Source organism: Orycteropus afer, unplaced genomic scaffold (assembly GCF_000298275.1).
Source record: "Orycteropus afer afer isolate SDZICR_OR568_19922 unplaced genomic scaffold, OryAfe1.0 scaffold00102, whole genome shotgun sequence".
Taxonomy (NCBI): Eukaryota; Metazoa; Chordata; class Mammalia; order Tubulidentata; family Orycteropodidae; genus Orycteropus; species Orycteropus afer.
In genome coordinates this window covers 9,774,917-9,797,828 of record NW_006921689.1, presented here as the reverse complement: position 1 = coordinate 9,797,828, position 22,912 = coordinate 9,774,917, and the positions used below count along the sequence as shown (strand labels likewise).

At 39.7% G+C, this 22,912-nt stretch overlaps 1 protein-coding gene across 1 annotated transcript in view; it reads right to left on the bottom strand.

Moving 5' to 3' along the window:
* Positions 1–22,912, bottom strand: part of PTPRD (protein tyrosine phosphatase receptor type D) — a 463,281-nt gene that overhangs the window by 76,801 nt on the left and 363,568 nt on the right. The window contains exon 28 of the mRNA XM_042781300.1: positions 10,760–10,935. Coding sequence (XP_042637234.1) covers positions 10,760–10,935 — 176 coding nt within the window. The remainder of the gene's footprint in view (positions 1–10,759; positions 10,936–22,912) is intronic.

Genomic DNA, 22,912 nt, shown 5'->3' with positions numbered 1-22,912 from the left:
GATATGAAAGCATTTAACCACCAGAGCAATGACACCTTTTCATATCTAAAACCATAAAACCGAAAAATACTACTCTGCTAAAAAAAAAAAAAAAAAAAAAACCAACAGATTCTATATCACACAACTGCTCCCAGTTCATTGAACCATTCTACTATTTTCCATACCATTTACTAATTAAAAATACTTACTGGTTGCCAAAGGGGCAGGGAGGCTGCACCTTCTGACCTTCTCTAACCCCACAAGAGAAAGACAATCACTATCAGCAGCCCAAGGCCTCTTCCAGTGAGGCCAGACATGCTGCCTTCCTCCAGCCCTTTCACCAACCCTGACACCAACAGTCCTCCCACAGCACCCACCACCTCTCTGCTGGGTTTGATAATTCGCTGCAGTGGCCACACAGAACTCACAGATTTTGGGGGTTATTAGGGAATCAACAGGTTACAATTCAAGTTCAGGAACAGGCTCAGTCTCTCGCAGCCAGCTGTCTCACTTAGCAGCCAATAATCTCTATCTCAGCAGTGCATGCCTCTTGCATCTCTCTCTCAGCAGCACATGTCTCTCGCCTCTCTCTCTGAGCAAGTGTGTGTCTCTCAGGAGTGCATTTCTCTCAGCAGCATGTCTTTCTCAGCCAGCAGTCAGAGAGACTTCTTCTGGCTCTAGGAGGGCTCCTTTTGAGCCTGGCAGAGTGGCCAAACTAACCAATCCCAACATCAGAATTCTGTACACCTGAGAGCAAATTTCCCAGAAAATTACTCTGTGCTGCTCCCAACAGAAATACTGCAGGTGGCTGACTTTTAACAATCAGGAGCTACTTAGTTGCTCATGGCAAATCCCACCACAGATTTACAAAGACTTATGGCTAGAAAAACCACACTATGTAATTTATACACCACACTGATATGCCCTTTTGGTTGATGCATCCCACTAGATGTTGACATAGGGAGTCACAAACAAGTTTTCCCATAACATCCTCCATTAAATTGAGAGTCATTATGTCTCAATATTTATTGTAAGCAGAAAATATCTGGGTCAGAGTGGCTTCTTTGTCATGACCAGTTAGCATGAGGGTATTAGCTCTTCCCTCTTGGCTCAGACCCTTAAAAGATTGTACCCCTCAGTGCCAATTACTCCTGAGCAGAGTTAGGGTTCCCACATAGCCTTGCTGCAACTTCTATTCTGCCTTAGTCCAGCAACACCCTAGTGTCACTGCCACTGTGTATCATCAGTAGGTGACTCAAGGTTTCAATGAAAAAATAATTTCTGTATACCAGCCAGTACTGATGCATTTCAAGTTCTAACGACTAAAACAACTATACTGGAAGCTGAGGGAGTTCAGGGGTGGAATTCTAACCTTACATGCAGGAGACTCTGGTTTGATCCCTGGGCAGTACATTTTATGTGCAGTTACTAACCTCTCAGTTAGTGGAGGCTTGCATGCTACTATGATGCTGCACAGGTTTCACCTTCCATCAAAGAGATTAGGAAGGAAAGCCTGGCAATCTCCTTCTGAAAATCACTCAATAAAATCCCTATGAATCGCAAGGGTCTCATCTGAATCTGATGATGTGCATGGTGCAGGACTAAGCAGCATTTTGTTCCACAGTGCATAGGGTTGGAGGGTAGGGGAAACTTGATGGCAGCTAGTAACAACAACAACCTAATTACACTGGTGCATCCCAGTTGAATGTCAGCCTTGCTAAGAGAACAGAGCAAAACCATGTACTCGACTCTGAACAAATGCAAGTGTAGGGATTAATTCACAGTTCTCAGACCTCATAAACGATCTCATGCAGACTGGGAGTGCTATAGCCATAAATGTGAAGAACAAGAAGAGTTCTGCACAAAGTCACCAGGAGCAATGCTGTATTTCCTCTCCTGGTCTAGCTCTTTCCCAGGCCCTCATCCCCTCATTAGCATTAATAGGAATGTTTTGAGCCAGAATCAGTAAACTGCTTTTCAAATTACAGGGAATCAGGTGGGGAATGAAGAATTTTCCAAACAAGAAGTTGGTGGGATTCCTTCTCTTTTATCTGACACTGTGTCTGCTGACAAGAGAAAACCAGGAGTATGGAACTTGTTAGATAAGGACCCAAACATCCTTTAGGCTGCCAACATGAGCATCATTCTTTTTGTTGCCAGTGTCCTATTTACATTAAATATCCACCACTTTTCAAAAACAATCCCATACATCATGCAGACTCTAAGGCAATGTTTGTGTGGCTGTCCTTAAAAGTTGCTCAAGGAAAAAGCTGTTTCTGTTGCCCTAGATAGGCAGAGCTTTGGGCTACACTTTGAGAAATTAAATGTTTGAGGCCTTCGGTGCTTCCAGTTCTATTTGGAAAAGGACACGGACCTGGCATTTGGAAAGCATTTTCTCTCCATTAAATTTACTGAACCTTGACAAACCAGAGGGGCCAAGAATTAGTCTGCCATTGGCCAAGGCTGGGCCTTCCAAAACCAATAACGACAATGGAAACAATAACAGTGCCATTAATAATCTTCAACAGGATTCTGTCAACTTTTAACCCAAAAGGACCTCAGACTCTGAACAAATCTCAAGATTTGTTTTACAGCAAAGTAAGAATAAGTTTGGCCAGAATCTCCATTTTTTTCTGCCTCTTGCCCAGCACTGCTTTCCTTAGCCACAGAACCAACTGTGACTATGGGAGGAGGTTTACCAAGGTGACATTCAAGGACTAAGGAGGACATAGGTGGAGGAGGGAGTGGTCTTTATGTTAGCAATGATCCACTGGCAATATGTCAAGATGCTGTATTCTTTTAACATTCCAGGTTTATTGTTAAGGCATAAAATTGTACATGATATAAATATATATAATTTGAATTATTATTCTTATCATTTCCAATTCCTGACCCTTTCTTCCTTTTAAAAAATCATTATACACATACACACATTTGCCAATTCGACATTTTTCATGTGCATAACTTAGTGACAGCAATTGCATTAATCATGTTGTGCAACCATTACCCTTAATTGATGCCAAATTTCCTATCACCATAAACAGAAACTCACTGCTTCTTAAATAATGAGCTCCTGCATTCTAAACCCCTAAACTGCTAACGTAGTGCACCACCAGTCCTAATTTCTTTGGCCTTGATAGTATCTAACCTCCATTCTTTAGCACAAATAACTCAAGTTAGTGTAACAGGGATTTCCCAGTTCTCTGTCCTAGGATATACCTAAATTTATGATGCTCAAAACATTAATCTGCTCTCACAGTGGATGCTATCAACTGCCTTAAATGATTCCCTACGCGGGAACAGAAAATGGGATTTATATAGTTTGGAAATCAAATTCAGAATTTCTTAAAATGTAGCCCTATGCTTTCACTATTAATTAATGTGGCCCACATTGCATGATATTTGAAATCGTGTCCTATCAGTTGGGTGCCAAGATTTCACTCCTCTTTGCTGACATTTATATATTAAAACAGTAAGTATAGCCACAACAAAAACAAACAAACACACATCAAACCAAGTGAGTGGCAGTCGAGTCTGACTCAATGGTGACTCCATGTATGTCAAGGTAGAACTGTGTGCCATAAGGTTTTCAATGGCTGATATTTTAGAAGCAGATGGCCATGCCTTTCTTTGAAGTGCCTCTGGGTTGACTTGAGCCCCCAACCTTTTGGATAGCAGCCCAGCGGTTAACTATTTGTACCACTCAGGGCCTCCACAGCCACTATCATAATTTTTGAAATGAATCCTCTCTTTCCTCCTCAATATAAAGCTTGTAAGATAATACAAGCAATAATGAGTCTCACTAATTTGCTGTGATTAAAGGCACATGTTGGTGAGGACCCCTTAAAACCAGAGAGTGCCTAAACTCATTTAAGCCATTTCTGCTTCTAACACTAATCAGGGCTGCTACAGTTTGCTGAGTATGAGGTTTATATATACCCTTGCCTGTGTATTTCAAGGTGGGACACAAAGTAGAAGACAGAAAACCAATAGCAGAGAGATTAAAGGAAAAAATAAAGCAGACAATGATCTACTAAATAATCATGCTTGCTGGGCCAGGAACCACCTTGGCAAATCGGGCCTTGGAGACCAACTCCAGTGGAGCTCCAATTCTTCAAGTGAGGCTGCCAAACCTGTGCCCTAGTCGCCCACAAATAATACCCTTGGAGTGGAAAGCCCAGCTGTGTACATTTTACTCCCTACCAGGGCTTCATTTTTTCCGAACATTTTCCTCCCTCATGTGGTTGCCCAGACCAATTCATGTGCTTATTGGCATGTTATGAAACATGGAAACAATCAGAGACCACATTCTAGGGCACAGGAATGACTCACAACAGAATCAATGAACTATGCAGAACTTGAGAAGCTTTGGCAATAAAAATGGAAACTATGGAGTAAAACCTACTCACAGTATCTCCTATAACACAGTACATTCTACAGGGGCCTTAAAGCAATCTGTGTATTTTCAGTCCGCCATTATACTTTGCCTTCCAAATCTCCAGCTTCTAGCCTTACTTTTGTTTGCTACTTCATGTACCCTCATGAAAATCATGTGAAATATGCCACTTAACGCTTTTCTCTTTAGGGCTGATAACTGAAAGTATTCCCCCACGCAAATAGTCTCCTTAGTTAAGTTTGGGATTCTTATAAGGCCATTTTTGAGGGTAAGTAATAACAGTTGAAAATCAAAGAGCACAAGATTTCAAACGACTGACTTAAGTCTGAAGTCACAAGGCACAAATGTAAGGACTTATTTAGCCATTTAAATGCCAAGAATGGTCAGTCCCCTAAAAAGAGGCCAGTGAGACTTCTCACATGTTTAGGAAACCAGCAGCCTTTTTGAGTTAGCTGCTTGAACTTCAACTCAGCAAAGATGACAACCAGCCAGTTGCTATACAGTTGACTCTGACTTATGGACACCCCAACTCATAGTGACCTCACATATGTCACAGTAGAACTCTACTCCATAGGGTTTCAATGGCTGATTTTTCAGAGGTAAATACCCTTCCTCCTGAGATACTTCTGGATGGACGCGAATCTCCAACTTTTTGGTAAGCAGCCAACCATTTTAACTGTTTGCATCACCTGGGAACTCCAGAGGTTACAAGCCTTTGCTGATAAACTACTAGCCTGAGTGATCACAAGAGACTGACCTAGACTGAGACAAAATAGAAAGCTTGAAAACAGAGGATATAAGCTCTGGGGGAGAATCTCCTAGCATCAAAAATGAGAATGGAGAAAAGAAGAGAGTGAAAAGCTGAATGAAAAGGAAATATGGTGCTAAGACTTTATTATCTTTTAGTGACAATTATCACTACATGTAACCCATGTCTATGTTTTCACTATTTTCACATAGCATTGCTTTAAGAAGGGGCTGCAGTGAAAGCAGCAGTAAGAATGCCCTATTTTGGTCAACTTGCAGACTGACAAACAAGTTCTCTGCACCAGGACCTCTGTTCAGGAAAGCGAGTGCAAGAGAATCCCATGTTCTTCACTACATGCTCCTTCTGATCAGAATGCATGGGTGTGCTACACTAGGTACCATGGACAGAATTAACCTGGAGCAAATTTGGTCAGGATTCACTGTCAACCACAGAGAAGCAAACTCATTTCATTTGGGAACAACAACTGAATCATTTGGAGACCAGCCAGCCTTAGGGTTGTAATGGGTAAAGTTGCCAGGCTCTCTACTGTGGAGATTCACTGCCACCGTGCTACATCCTTTATCATACTTAATGCCCACAATAACCCTTCCAGATAACTCAAAGAGGAGAAATGAGACTTTTAAAAAAAAAGAAAAAAAAAAAAAGTAACTTGCTCATTGCCACACCTATACTAAATGCTAGAGTAGGGATCTAAACCCAGACATCTTGACTGTGAAGCATCCCTACTTGGATAGGCCATGTAGCTTCCCTTCTCTCTAAGCTGGAGGCTCTAAAGTCTGATATACTATCTTGCTATCTTTGTTTTCTTTCTTTTATCTCTTCTCCACCTCAGTTTACAATCAACAGCTATTCTCAGATACTTCTAATACTCAGAAGTGCATGCAGACACACACATGTGCACACACATGTACACTTTTTCTTATATACCAAGGTGATGAATATTATTTCAGGAACCTGAGCCTTAAATTAAATAATAAAATTTCAGGCTACAGCCCCTGGAGAGAAGATTTGGTTAAACCACGTGGGCCACCTCCTTTTATGAGGGAGACTACAGGCTACTCCCAAGTAGAGCCAGACGAGTTCAAATGTCTGTTTTGAAGTTGGCTGCTGGGAATTGAGAATTCATGGAGTCCTCAGGTCAGCCCACAGAACCCAAAATGTTCCTAAAGTATGAGGCTGTTAATTCAATAACATCTAACCACTCTTTATGACACCGGTTATATAGTGAAATTCAATCTAAGTTCTGGTTTGAGAATCTGGGAAGCCTCCTCTTTCTTATTCTAGGGGAAAGAGCAGCTGGACAGGGAAGGAGTGAAGTGTGAGAATATGAGTGAGGGAGATGGAAGAGCAGGTGAGATACTTTGAGATATCTTAAATCTCTCCACTGATGTTGTTGCTGTTGTTATTTGCCATTGAGCCGGATCCGACTCATAGCAAACCCTCCTTGGGTTTCTGAGGTGTTATCACTACGGAAGTAGATTGCCCAACCTTTCTTCCAAGGAGTGGTTGGTGGGTTTGAACCACCAGCCATCTGGTTAGCAGCCAAGTGCCTTAGGCACTACACTACCAGAGCTTAGCCACCATCAAGACAGTTCCAGCACATGCCAACCTCATGTACCACATATCAGATCACTGTGATTTTTTGGGTTTTTATTAAACCAAAACCCACTGCCATCAAGTCAATTCGGACTCATAACGACCCTATAGGACAGAGCAGACATGACCCATACGGTTTCTAAGGCTGTCATCTTTATAGAAGTTGACTACCATATCTTCCTGCCATGGAGCGGCTGGTGGGTTCAAACCACTGACCTTTTGGCTAGCAGTCGAATGCTTTTCATTAGCTGATTTTTTTTTTTTTTTTTTTTTTAATCTTAGTCTGCCTCAGTCTGGAAGCTCCACTGAAACCTGTTCAGCATTATAGCAACATGCAAGCCTCCACTCGCAGATGACAATGGTTGTGCTTGAGGTGCATTAGCTGGGAATCAAACCCAGGTCTCCCACATGGGAGGCAGAATTCTACCACTGAACCACCACTGTCCTCAATCTCACTCTCTCCACTGTATTAGGTCATTTATTCCCAAGTGCTCTAGAATGGCGAACAAAGGGCTGTTGGATTTGGGGGTCAGGATTCCCCTGCTGATTGCTGCTCATTTGTATTGTCTGGTTGACGTTGACTGAGGCTCATGAATTGCTTATTGGCTTATACAAGTCATCGCAACTTTGGGGACAAGTAGAACCTCCCAGAATAAAAAACATAAAACAGCATTTTAATTGGCCTTCTCAGGCCATATAACAAAAGAGAAAGTGAACTTGCAAGAGTAAAGAGTAATTAATGAAGGGAGCAAGCAGAGGTTCAATTACTAACTTCTAAATAAGTTTCTCTGTCTGATGGGGGAAAGGTAGCCTGCAACATAAAGATAAACTGTAGGCATTTAAGTCACAATGCCTTCTGCCAAGGACTGCGCATCACCACCAGATGTAGCAGTGGCAGTGGGGAGAGTTAGAACTAACTTTATTATTAGAAGCAATTAGGAAGAAAAGGGGCAGAATTTCATTTGGTTATTTCAAAACAAGTTTCTGTGCATGATTTAATGAAGGCCTGCAGTGTCAAGATAAAATGTGTGTTTTTCTGAAAACAGCTTTTGCAAATGACTGCTTGTTACCAGCAGGTATCTGTAGGCGGAGCAGCCGGGTAGGCTGGATTTACATACATGCTCTAATATAATTATTCAGCTGCCTCAGCCTCACAGACATGTTCGTGGGCAGCATGAGTCAATGGCTCTGTTCTGAAGCCAGACTTCAAGACCCGTTTCTGACCTTGGTAGCTTAATGACCTCGGGAGACCTTCTGTGATTTTCTACGCTTTAGTTTATGCATATGTAAAGTGGGGGCTGTGATGAAATATAAATGAAACTCAAAAAACTCACTGCCATCAAGCCAATTACGCCTTATAGCGAACCCTACTGGGTTTCCAAGGCTATAAATCTTTTTTTTTTTTTTTAATTCTAATGTGATTTGCGTGAAAGATTTGGGAGCAAATTCATCTTCCATTGAGTAGCTCATGTACACTTTGTCTCATGACATTGACTGTAATCTCCCACAATGCAATAGCTCTCCTTCCACTTCCTCTGCATAAGGCTACAAATCTTTACAAAGTAGAATGCTCTGTTTTCCTTCCACAGAGCAGCTGGTGGATTTGAGCCATCAACCTTCTGGCTAGCAGTCAAACGCCACAGGCACTGACCCACCAGAGCCCCTTATAAATGAAACTAGTATCTGTTAAAGGAGCCCTGGTGTTTCCTGTTAGCCACTGCTATCATTATTAACCATGATACTCAAGGATCAACTTGGGCTCACTTATTTGGACATGTCATCAGGAAATACCTTTAGCTAAAAAAGGGCATCTTGTTGAGTAATGTGTCTGTGAAAACCAAAAAATTCCTCAAAGAGATGAACTGACGCAACAGCTATAACAACAGACTATAACATACACAAAGATGGCAAAGGATTGGGCAATGTTTCATTCTGTTATGTATAAGGTCACCATGAGTCAGACCTGACTCCACAGCAACTAGCAACAACATACTCAAGGATCAGTTAGGTGGGGGCTGTTCCTAAAGAACATGACTGTTATATAGGGGTTTCCCTGAGTACCAATCAATGCTGGTTCCTTTTATATCATTTGAATGAGGTTTGTATCTAAGTATGAAACAGATTTTCATCTTCAAAATCATAACAATTTTGGTATAAATTCATTTGAGACAATAGTTCAACTTCTCTACAGAATTCAGATTTTTGAAAAGGTCTCATTGCTTTTTAGTTTTGCTAGCCCAGCTATGTACCATACCATTGGATTGGGCACCTTCATAGTCATGGCTTTTTCACATTGTCCAATGTCCAAGCTTTTCTTTTATGAGCAGTCTTTAACTAGTTCCTCATACAAACACCTGACCTAAGAGAAACCACCATGGGTTTAGTTTAGAAGAACATTTAAAGAACCTCCACGTTAAACAATTACAGGAGGACTGGGCTTTAGCAAAGGAGCCCTGGTGGTATAGTGGTTAAGTACTTGGTGCTTTTGCTAACTGAAAGGTCAGCAGTTTGAACCCACTAACTGCTCTGCAGTAGAAAGATGAGGCATTCTGCTTCCATAAAGATTTATAACCTCGGAAACCATAAGGGGCAGTTCTACTCTGTCCTGTAGAGTTATTAGGAGTTGGAATTGACTCAATGTCAGTGGGTTGGGCTTTGGCTTCCATCTAAATATCTTTTTTGAGACTACTGTGAACCACAATGGAAGGGACTCCTACCATCCAGCTCTACCCTACATGTCCCACAATTAAATGAGAGCATGTGTTGCCTTCAGTGATTTTTTCAGAAGCTTCTTTTTAAAATTCTCATGGTTGAACATTGACTTTCATCAGATGGTTACAGCATTTGCACATTCACTTGGGAAAAGGCACACTTGTTTACCCATCATGTCTTAATTTTCCAAATCAACAGCATTTAAGTAATGTACCATGCACCAAAATATTGGACTCATATGATGAATAACACTCATCATATAACTTCTCATTGTATTATATAAGCAATGACTCTTGTTATTAAGATCTATTAATTTTGAAAAACCTAAACTAGCAAAATGCCCTCTACACATTTCTGAGTTTTCTAAGCTGCATATTAACCCACATCATTTTTCTGGCTGCCCTGACTTAATTTATGCTCATTTGAATAATCTGAGTAAGAGCCTCTTTTACAGAATTTTAGATTTTACATTGAAGATTGTGAGAAAAAAAAAGCTGAAAATACTCAAGAGTTTAGATTGGTGCTACCATGCAGCTACCAGTTTGTCATACTGTGATGGCTTGTGTGTTGCTGTGATACAGGAAGCTACATCACTGATTTTTCAAATACTAGTAGGATCACCATGGTGGACAGATTTCAGGAACACTTCCAGACTAAGACAGACTTGGAAGAAAAGCCTGATGATCTACTTCCAAAAACAGCTAATGAAATCCCATGGATCACAAACGAACCTTGTCTGATAGTGTGCTAGAAGATGAGTCACCTAGGTTGGAAGGCACTCAAAATACACAGGAGCTACAACAATGGACTTGAGCCTCCCAATGATAATGAAGATGGCCCAGGAATGGGCAAAGTTTCATTCTGTTACATACAAGGTTGCTGAGTCGGAGCTGACTTGATGACAGGTAACAGCAACAATATATCTTGGTGGTATTCTCTCCAAAGCCCGTGTGCTCTTGTTAACATGAGGTTTTTTTTGTTTTCCAACCTAATACTCATTTTTTCTAACTCAGTCTTACTTCCTCAAATACTATGTTTTATTTTCCCCCTTCAGCAATCATACACATCATATCATGAGAGAATTTCCTTTTTGAAAGACACAGAAGAGTTATAAGGAATGGTTTTATCAAAGTTTTTCATAATTAGTATCTATTAATTAATATATCTATTAAATAATATCATAACTATTCATAATTAACATCTATTAGAAAGTTAAAGATCAAGAAAAGATAAAATTCTGAACAGAATAAAATACAACATAGTGACTAAGAGATTTCAAAGGGAAGGAGGTGGATGCTTACTCTTACCCTGGATCTTTCTTCTAGTTTTGTCATCATAACAACTGTGGCACTCCTTTGCTCCCATATCATTCTCCAAAAGTCCCCAAATGTTTCGGGAAGTGATCCCTGTGTTGCGATATAGGCATTTTGTTTCCGGTAGCCATCTATATAGTTGGCATTCACATAGTCACTTCCTGGGATGCCTGAAAAAACAAGGAACAGTTATTCAACTACGTGAAGGAATCATAAGAGTAATCAGAGTGAAGTGAAGCCTAGTTGTTGTTGTTATGTGCTGTCGAGTCAGCCCCAACTCATAGCGAACCCTCGTTGGGTTTCCGATGCGGTATCACTATGGAAGTAGATTGCCCAACTTTCCTTCCAAGGAGTGGCTGGTGGGTTTGGGCAGTGTTATATTATTGCTCTGATTTGAGGCAAGGAGAAGCCACAATACATTAAAAGTTCAGATTTAAAACAAGATTAAAACCTGTTGTAGTCAAAACCATTACAACTCGTGGCAACCTCATGTGCTACAGAGTAGAACTGTTCCATAGGGTTTTTCTCTTTACAGAAGCAGATTGCCAAACCTTTCTTCTGTGGTGCCACTAGGTAGGTTCAAACGGTCAATCCTTTGTTACTAGGTGCTGTTGAGTCAGTTCTGACTCATAATGACAACAGAATGGAACACTGTCCAGTCCTGCACCATCCTCACAATTGTTTCTATCTTTGGGGCCATTTTTGTAGCCACTGTGTTAATCCATCTCACTGAGAGCCTTCCTTTTTCTTCACTGACCCTCTACTTTACCAAGCATCATGTTCTTCTCCAGAGACTGGACCCTCCTGATACTCCAAACAAAATTAAAAATAGGTCTTAGCAAGACCATTATGTTAAAGAAATGCACTGTTCAAGATGTTGGGTCTTTAGAAGATGACAAAGTAGACAACTAAATAAAGAAAAACACAGCAGATGATCCATACAATGCCTTTTCCCTTACACTGTTTTTCTCCATTGCACCAGCAAAATCTAGTTTGCAAAGAGGATAAGCAGTGTGGTCACATTCCCATCCTTTTCTCCATCCACAGACAAAAACTAAATGAAATCATGTAATGCCTGAGACTGAAAATGCAACACAAGGTGGAGAACATCATAACGGTGAAAAATTCTTTGCTGATTCAGCTAACAGGGAATTCATAGTCAGTTAACATGACAGTGTTGCTGCCTAAAATAAAGAGTGTGCCTTTAGGGGTTGCTGAAAGTCCTAGAAAGTATGCAGCACTAGGTGGTGACATGGCTGTGGTACTCTGTGCTAGTTAGAACCAGTTCAATAGGACATCATATGTTCAGTGTGACAGCCTATGAAGCATCCCTTCGTATAACGATAACGAAAGATAATAACACTTATATAAAGCACTTACTAAAGCCAGGCACTGTTTCAAGTGCTTGATACATAAACTCCTTGTCTCCTCACAACCATCCTATCAAACAAGCTCTGTCATGATCTTCCTTTCACAAAAAGGATAGCTGAAGGGCCTTGAGATAAAAAGAAAAAGGACCACACTGGAAGTTGGGTTTGGGCACAGGAGGTCTGGCCACTAGGACTGTGACTTAAGCTCTGTAGAGTACTGCGTCTCATTAGAACCCAATGAAGTTGTGTAAGTATCACATGAACCCTACCCCAGACTAGGACAACTGCCTCCAAATTGGCTGTCCCACATCTATTTCAGCCTTTCCCAGTCTATTCTCTAACCAGCATAAAAGTAATTTTTGAAGATGTATTTCAGATGTTGTAATTTCTTCAAACTCAAACAGCTGTTCGTTTTATTTAAAGTAAAATTCAAACTCTCAATATGATGTGCAAAACTTGGCATTTCTCCAGACTCATCTCATTCCACCCATGTCCTCTCTAACTCTAGCAACACCAGGCAGCTTCAGTTGTTAGAAAACCTAGTTTTCTTATAATAGTGCCATCTCACATTCTAGAATATGCTGTGTCTCCTTCTCAACAAAAATACCCAGCATCCATTGTAGAAAGCCAGCCCATGAGTACCTTACAGCACCAAGACTCCCTCCTATATCTCTTCATACTATTGATTATAGGTGGTAATCACTGCATATAGTAGTTATTTTGCTTACTGACACTAGACCATGTCTCTTGTTCATCTTTGCAATCCCTACTAAGAGAGTAAATAATCTGCCCTAGTTCCTACAATTAATATGTAGTAGAACTGTAAGTTGTAGAAAAAATTTAGAAATTATTTGAAATCACTCTTTAAAAAATTATTTTGGTGAAAGTCCACACAGCCAAAGATACCATTTCAACAATTTCTACATGTACAATTCAGTCACACTGATTACATTCAAGTTGTGGTACAATTCTCATGATCCTTTTCCAAATCATTCCACTACCATAATCTTAAAGTCACTGCCCCCTAAGCTTCCCATCCAACCCTTTGAGTTGCCATTGTCAATATGATCCCATAGAGAAAATTCTTTAAAACAGCACAATGCTCAAAGCAAATGTGCTTTATTAATTGTTGTTGTTGTTGTTATGTACCATCAAGTTGGACCCAACTCATAGCAACCCCTCCTTGGGTTTCCAAGGCAGTATCACTACAGAAGTAGATTGCCCAACCTTCCTTCCGAGGAGTGGATTTGAACCGCCAGCCTTCTGGTTAGCAGTCAAGTAAGGCTATGTCTGGTAGGCACTATGCTACCAGACTTCCTACTTTATTAATTAAGACAAGCTATTTTTTCGGTTCAAAGAAGACTTCAAGGGTAGTTTGGATGTAAGGTTTAAAGTTTAAAGATTATCTCAGTGTAATAGTTTCAAGAGTTCATCCAGCCTCAATGGATTCAGAAAGTCTAGATTCCACAGAGAATTTGAAATTCCAGGTAGAACTATAGCTTAATTCAGATATTCTGATTGCAAGTTAAACTTTCACCATGATGCTTTTAAGATATAAAAGGGCAAGGATCAGCTTTCAAGGAGAATGTCCAGAATGAATAATGAAGTCAAACCTATTCCATTTGAGGAAAGAATACATGCGACAGGCTGAAAAAGGAAAAGGCAGGAGTTGAGGAAGTCAGCTGCCCATGATAATCTGAAAACAAAACTCAGTAATTGTTGTCCAATGCCATGCCATAGATTCCCACTTATGGTGACCCCACGTATTATAGAGAAGAACTGCTCTGTAAGGTTTCCTTGACTACAATATTTACAGGCACAGATCACCAGGTCTTATCTTCTATGTGCTGCTGGGTGGGAATGGACCACCAAATATTTGTTTACCAGCTAAGTGTAAAAGAAAATAAACTTTAGACCAACGTTTTTAATTCTGAAGGATATAAGCACACAGAGATGGATTTCATCTCTAATACAGTAAAGCATTTCAAATGATAAGAATTAAAAGAGAATAGGTTTCCTTGGGAGGTAATGTGTTGCCTCTTCCTAGAGTGGAATAGTCTGTTTCTGGAAAGATGACAGCTTTGGGTACCCTATAGGGCAGTTCTACTCTTTCCCTATAGGGTTGTTGTGAGTTGTGATTGACTCAATGGCAACAAGTAACAGCATGGTGGGGAACAAGCATGTTTCAGGGATATCCACGTGATATGGGAGGTAGTACTAGAACCTCTTCACTGTCCCTTCTAGCCATGGGAAAATATGTGTTGTGGAATTATAAGAAAAATAATATTTTCCTTATAATGGACCATATGTGCCCAAGCTAAAATTGTTATATTTCACTGATTGCCACTTGCAATTACTTTGACTGCTTTTCTGATTCCAGTTGTAAAACCGATCTTCTCAAGAAAAGTAATGAAAGTCAGATGGCAACTACCACACTCCAAGATGAACACATGCATATGGTACACCACCGGCATAAGCTGAAAAGCCTTTTGAGCAAAAACTGAAAAGCAAGATTGGTTGTGACATTATTCAACTATTGCAGCTACTCAAGAAGCCGCTGGGGATCTGGCAGCTCTTTGTTGATAAAGATCCTATTTCCCCCTGATAGCAAATTACTGCAGATTCAAAGGACAGTTTAGATAAAATCCACAGGATACAGTCAGTCACTGGGAAGCCAGCACTTCTACATGTCCACAGGATTAGGTTTGGAGCCAAGAATGAATCCATCTTTTAACATGAGAAAACCCCACTTGCAAAAATTTTAATCCAGCAGTTAACAACATTAAAATAATTGATTAAAAGAATTCTGGCTAAGGTCTCATTCCACTGCCAAAACAGAGAAACTTCTTGTTCAAGAAAATTTTGAATGGAGAAATCTGAGTTAATGACTTACAAAATCCAAGTGGACACAGTGACGTTTGGTCCTCATTATGGGTAACAAATGTGAGGACATGGAGGAGATGGATGTGAGCTTCACAACTACAGGAAAGGAATCAGACCTATTTAACATTCTTGTGTAAATTCAGGCAGTTATGATGTAATTATTTTTTGTTGATGTATTGGGCAAGCCAGAATGATAAAATCTCCCCCAGACCCCCACCAGTGGGGATGATTTGCTGTTAAATAATGGTTGCACTTCCCAAGGATAAAAATATAAAAATTCTTTTTGAAGATGACTAGGCACCAGAAATACTTAAAGCATTCTTGTATCAAAAACTTAAAGCACTCTTAAACCAAATGCTTTAAGAATTTGGGTCTTGATTATTTGAGAAGAAAACAATTGAAAACAAAAACTTGATAATTAATAGAGCTAATCAGGTGGCACAAATGGTTAAGGGATGGACTACTTGCCGAAAGGTTGGTGATTTGAACCCACCCAATGGCACCTAGGAAGACAGGCCTGGTGATCTGCTTCTGAAAGGTCACTGCCTGGAAACCCTATGGAGTAGTTCTAGTCTGCAAACATGGGATCATATGAGTTGGAAATGATTTGACGGCAACTAATAACAAAAATGATTCCCATAAAAACCCAAACCCACTGCCATCGAGCTGATCCCTACTCATAGAGACCCCCTTTGGGTTGCCAAGGTGGTAAATCTTTAGGGAAGTAGATTGTCCATCTTCCTTCCCCAGAGCAGCTGGTGGGTTTGAACCACCAACCTTCTGGTTAGTAGTCAAATGCCTTAGGCACTGTGCCACCAGAGCTCCTACAAAAATTATTAGGCTAATGAAAATAATGTTGAGGTTCTTTTTCCATTTTTACATTTGTCTATAAGGAGGAAGGAACTGGGATGAAAACCTCCATCTGATAAACCCTTTGTGAAAAGACACTGCAGTTGAAGTTTTCTCTCACAGGTCCTTTGCAAATTGGAGATAAGAGAGATGGTTGTATTCTTCAGAAACTGTAAGATCCAATATGCCCTAGTCTTAATCATCTACCCAACACAAGAAGTTGTGCAGAATGATGAATGAGAAAAGATTTTTGAAAGGGTAGTAGTTTGCTCATTTAAAAATATCAATACCAAATTGGAAGGCAAAATTACCCAAGAGTCTGTTTCAAGTAGATGAGACTCAGGTTTTCAATGACTCATATTCATAGAGAGTTTGTCCAATCTCCTCAACCCCTTGAGAAAGGCAATACACTGGCTTTCCCAGCATTTTGGTGCCATGAACTGCTTCGTGAGCAGCTCTGGATTGAGATGATTCGTCCGGGAGACTGGATCTTCAAAATACTTTCACTTTTTGGGTGACCTTCTCCACATAACGTGTATTTGTTTATTTAATTTTCAATTCCCTGCCTCCTCCAGGAAATGATTTGCATCTACTAATGCAACACTAATCAGAGTGCACAACTAATCCAAGAGAAGTGTTTGAGAATTAATTGAATCCCTCCGGGGCTATGATGGACAGAAATCTAACTTAAAATTCAGTCCTGAAAGAATACAGAATTACTATAAATTAGCTGATTGCTTTTATATCTTGGCATCAAGGAGACCTTCTTTCAATGCTATGACACTAAAGGTGCTTGTTACTTATTTTATTTTAATTTTTGGTGGAGTGAGAAGAGTTCCTGAAACAAGAAAAGCATGACAAAGGTATCTCCTTTCAGCTTTGTACAAGCAAAATCTTTGGACCGATGGGCCTCGCTGGAGGAGCTTTCATTGCAGGGAGTTGGTCTTAATGTCTCTGTTCCAAAAGGACAGCTTAGATCCAAGACCATCTTTTTGCTCAGAGTCCAAGGCTTTGCTACATTTATACAAGTGCACGTTTCATGAGCTAGCCTGTCTTCTTTCCCCATGTTTTCTCCAATTAGTAATAGTCACGTCAACAGGTCCAATAATATAAGTTATCTTTGATTCTAATTTTATAAATGAGAAAACTGAGGCCAGATCTTTTGAATTTGTATTATGTCAACAAGCCCCATTCATGTGTTCTGGTGTATTCCACCAATCAATGGACTATTCTTTCTTGTGGCACTTAAATATATTACATACATGCTTTGTGCTAGATCTTCCTCTGTACTGTGGGCAAACAAAATTTAAGTGTGTAAAACTTAAGCCTTTAAGACTTAGGGACTGTGGTGGGGTGAGTGAGTGGTAGAACAGTGCTTCTCTGTTCTTTATACAGAGTGAGCCATAGTAAACAGCCATTAGATCAGAATTAAGCAAGTGTTAGGTTCTCATGCTGTTTGCTGGTAATTGCTAGTAATAGTGTTCAGTGGAAAAATAAGTCTGAGCATGAACTTTGGATGCATATAGTTTCCTAATTATCTCCAAAACTTTGGAAACTCTATCACCAGTTTAAGATGCAAGGGCAACACACTTACTCTTCATCTAAAGATGAGATTTGTAAGACAGAGCCTAATGACATTGTTTGACTAGTAATAGAAGGAAAAGGAATTCTTGGAAACAGAGAACCACTTTATTTGAAAATAAAATGTTTGTGAGCACTTATTAATTACTGAATAATAAAATACTGAAGTAAGCACATTGTACGTCAAAGAACATACTCTCTGAGTTCCTTTGACAAGACAGGGTAAAAATAAGTTTTCTTTTTTTTAATGAGAGGAGGACTAATTGGGTTACATGGCACTTCACTAAAAAATACCACCCAACTTACTTTAGATTATATTTTTCAGGTCAGCTGATAATTGATTTAAAAAGTTTTCTCATGTTGGAAAGATATTTAATAACATGAAAAAAGCTTTATGCCCTGATGCTAAATGAAAAAGCTTAGCCTAAAATTGTATGCAAATTATCTGATCAATGTGAAAGTAATAATCATAAAGGGAATATGAGGACTTTTGCATCACTCCACAGCATACAGAAAGTCATACGTATATTTAAAGTCTTGTGGCAATACTAAGCACTTGTTAAGAACATTGAGAGACAAATCTAGGAAACTGCGATTCCTGGTCTAGGATTACTGGTGATTGGCTCTTTGAGATTTGGCCAGTTACTCAACTTGTCCAGACCTCTGACTGCTTATCTGTTAAACATGGTCTGTTGGACTAATTATTCCCTCAAGTCCTTTTGACTTCTAAACTAAGATGTCTCTGTCTGGCATTCTTAACCTTGGATTTAGAAATCCTTAGGAAGTTATTTTAAAATAGAGGCTTTGTGTCTCTCAGATTAGGTAGAGATATGCTTTGACACTGTTTCCAATTGATTTCTGTCCCTTCTACCTGTGACAGGATAAAAATAAAAGGGAAGAAGAGAAGAAATGGTGGGAACTAGATCAGTAGGCCATCACTCATCTGTCAGTTCATCATACAGTTGGTGCATGTGTGTTGCTGTGAAGTTGGAAACTGTGCCACCAATACTTCAAATACTAGTGGGGTCATGAGTTGTGGACAGTTTTCAGCAGAGTTTCTAGAAGGATACCATGTTTGGTGAAATAGAGGGCCAATGAGGGCATGGCAGACCCCCAGTGAGATGAATTGTCACAACAGCCTCAATGATGGAACACTAACATGACTGTCATTGTGAAGCTGACACAGGGCCGGGCAGCATTTCATTTTGTTGTACATAAAGTTGCCATGAATTAGAGTTGACTGGATGATATATCTACCATCATCATCATCATCATCATCATCATCATCATCATCATCATCTCAGTGGGCAATCTGCCCAGGAAAAGAAGCTCTCTTTGGGGTTTATGAAGTGACAATGAGTAAGAGGGTCAGCACAATCACACTCATATCTCTAGGGCAAAAATTGCTGTTACACTGCAGAGTTGGACATGGATATTCTGCTGAATAGCTTACTCTGGTCCAACTTTCAATCAAAAACCAGGTACTTTTATCTGCTTTATGTTTTACCAATAATGCAATCTACTTTCGTAGTGATACTGCCTCGGAAACCCTAGGAGGGGTCGCTATGAGTCAGAAATGACTTGACGGCATATAACAACAACAGTGAAGTAAAGTTGGGATTTAAAAAAAAAAAAAGTTTATAAACCTGCTTATTCCTTATTATTGTAAGGCAGAAAAGTACTTATGACCCTATTGAAAATGAAAATGAAGATCACCTTTTATTTAGTCAATGATCTCCCCTCGTCAACTCCATAATACAAACAAATAAAACATTGACCTAACAACCACCCACTGCTGGCTAAGACTTAGACCACAGTTTTTACAATACAGAATGCAGAAAATAGGTACATTTTCTTTGTTGACATCAGCAAAACTAGAAGATAAACACAAGTACTGTATTTTTACACAAATAATATATGTGTTGAAAGTTTTTTTTTTTTTTTAACAAATTATACACCTCTTCTCTTTTTGCATTAGTTTCCTAGAAGTGTCACATGTGTTGTACATACATGATGTTACTTATGTGGATGTTATATGTAGGAAACCAGTAATTAATATTACTGTAAATGTATTTATTTCCAAAGGACACAGACCTTCTTTCCCCTTCCTATGTATCAGAAAAGCCCTGTTAACAGTATCATCTGCACTTGAAGATGAAGGATTCTCTTTGCAATACTCCAGAAGAAACATTTCTTGCAAAGGCACAGGGTATTATTTGCTATTTTATCTCCAGATGTAACAACAACATCTCCAGATGTAACTGTAGTTTGGAAAATTATGCTCCATGTTGCTGCAGAAAGCATGATAATTTTGAATGCAAGTGCACCTTGTTCGGTGGGCATCCTAGCTGATTAGCACCCCAGGGTGATGGAGGCATAGATAACATTCAGGGTATGGGAGCACAGCCTTCACATTCTCCCTGCTCTGTGGCCACTTCTCCTTGGTTTTCCATACCTGCTCCCTGCTGAGTGAGCTAGGCTTCCAGAAGGTGCAAAGCAAAGACAATTGGTGAGGGCATTGTCTTGAAGTACATGCCAACACTAGCTTCAGATATTGGGGAAATATCTGCCTTGATGCAGGGGACTCATTTCTAGTTAGTTCTACCCAAAAATAAAGCAGACCTTGGACCCCTGCCACAGTAATAATCGAGCATGGCACCTGACCCCTGGATCTCTGTCTGGAGGAATCTCTTGGAATCTCAGTCTCATCACCAGTAATATAGGAGTATCATCATCACAATGCCCTTATCCTAGACCCTGTGAGAAAATGAGTTATTCTTATGATCAATGAGATAAACAGACAGGAAAAAAGACCAAGCATTTCTAAATATTCTTATGAAATATAATGCCAAAACTGGAAAGCCCCTTTCCTGCTTGCATATTAAAAAAAATTAACTGAGGACAAAAATGATTATTTTTATTTCTTAACAATCCACCAAGCCTAAAGTCTTTCAGCAGAGCCATACCAAAGATGATGTTAATTTTTCTACAGCCTCAGAGTAATAAAGTATAGATTCATTAATCTGCACAGCAGTATAATAAAAATGAAAAATCAAAAAACAAAATCCAGCAACTGAACTAAAGACAATGAAGATAAAAATAAACTCACTTGCAGTGCTTTCTGATATACTCTTCAATTAGATTCTTGGGAATCACAGTAAAGAAAAAATGACATGACCAGGCATCCCTTAAAAGTGCTTTCTCTCACTTCTGGGAAAGCAACTGCAGCAGATGCAGGTGAAGGTAGAAGGTGGGGAAAAAGAGATCTTAGCAGATCTCTACACCATGCACTCAACTCCGATGTAGGAGAAAGATGCCATTGTTGTTGGTTGCTGTCAAATCAATTCCAACTCATGGAAAAGCCATGTATGCAAAGTAGAACTGCTCCACAGGGTTTTCAAAGCTGTGAGCTCTCAGAAGCAGATTGCCAGGACTCTCTTCTGAGGCACCTCTGGGTGGGTTTGAATCATCAAATTTTCAGCTGGTCATCAAGTACTCAACTGTCTGTGCCACCCAGAGACCCCCTTAGGTGCCATTTAACAGCTTTGATGGTAGCATAGTGCCTAAGGCACCTGACTGCTAACCAGAAGGCTGGCAGTTCAAATCCACCAGCCACTCCTCAGAAGGAAGATGGGGCAATCTACTTCCGTAGTCATACTGCCTCGGAAACCCAAGGAGAGGTCGCTATGAGTTGGGTCCAACTTGACGGCACATAACAACACACAATAATTAGTTGGTAGTTTTCACTTAGGCTGCAAGCTCCCTGTAAGATTGTTCCCAGCTTCCTAAGGCCAAGTCCCATTCAGCTTTCTATTTGAAACAAATTAAGCTATAAACATGTCTGTGCACTGCTCCTCACAAAGAGAGATACTTTTAAATATGAAAGAAACAACAACCTGGAAATAAAAGGATTAAACTTTGCCACCCTTGTAAACAATTAAGTTGCAAAGTGAAAGGCTGACAATGCTGAAGAAACTACTTAAATCAATGACCATGATCTGAATTATGTGAGCCAATTAATCCAGCCAATAATTGCACAGATTTCAGAAAAAATATTTTCATAGGGTATATATTCTATCACAAGGAGCCCTGGTGGTGCAGCAGTTAAGCATTCTGCCACTAACCAAAAGTTTGGTGGTTTGAAGCCATCAGCTACTCCACGGTAGAAAGATGTGGCAGTGTGTTTCTGTAAAGACTGTTGTTGTTATTGTTATCATTAGGTGCCATTGAGTTACTTTTGACTCATAGCAACCCTATTTACAACAGAACAAAACAATGCTTGACCCTATGCCACCCTCACAATTGTTGCTATGCTTGAGCCCATTAGAGCCACTGTGTCAACCCATTTCCTGAGGTTCTTCCTCTTTTTCACTGATCCTTTATAAAATTAAAATTTTCACCTTGAAAGCCCTATGAAGCAGTTCTACTCTGTTCTGTGGGATCCTATGAGTCAGAATTGACTCAATGGTAATGAGTTTATATATTCTATCACACTTCCTTCATTACTTTAAATAGAACTTCCAAAGCAAAATGAAATAAACACCAGGTGCCACAAACTACTCATCAGTGCTTAGGCTAACCAAAGAGAGAGAGAAAAAAAGGAAATAGAGGAAAGAAGAAAGAAAATCACAGACATGAAAAAGGATCATATTTATGGAGGTGATGGGAAAGTGCCCTTGACAACTATCAAAAGATTCTTTACTGGGTGACAAATAATTTTAATTCTTTGATGTTAGAGCTTACTATGGAAAATTTTTATGCACTCTAAGAACCCTGGGAGTCCAATGGTTAAGTGGTTGGCTGCTAACCAAAAAGTTCGCAGTTTGAATTCACCCAGAGGCTCCACAGGAGAAAAAAAGTTGGTGATGCACTAACAAACACAGAACTGCCTCATTGGGTTTCCAAGGCTGTAAACCTTTAGGGAAGCAGAATGCCACATCTTTTTCCCACGGGTGGGTTTGAACTGCAGATCTTTTGGTTAGCAGCCAAATGCTTAACTGTTGTGCCATAGGACTCTTCTCCCTTAAGGATTACAGCCTAGAAAACTCTATGGGGCAGTTCTACTCTGTCACATAGGGTCACTATGAGTTAAAATTGACTCAACACCACCTAAAAACAACAATAAATATCTCATTAGAAAATGCTAGATACATTGTATTGACTTATTTTCTTGTTCTGTTTTTAAATTATTGAAATTACATCAGGTTACTACATATTATAGCCTATTAAAAACATGATCCTTCACATCAAGAGTAAGTTGAAAAACATGTTAACATACTGACAGCTCTTTTAAATGAATCACTGCAGACCTACCCACTGAAAACTCTGAGGAAGAGACTCTAAAAAACGATTTAAACAGACGATACTAGTGTGGTGAATCAACTCCACAGGGGAACAGCAACAGTGCCTTGCTTTTCTCTTTTTAAAATTAGATTTATTTTAGGGGCAACAACTTTCTGTGAGC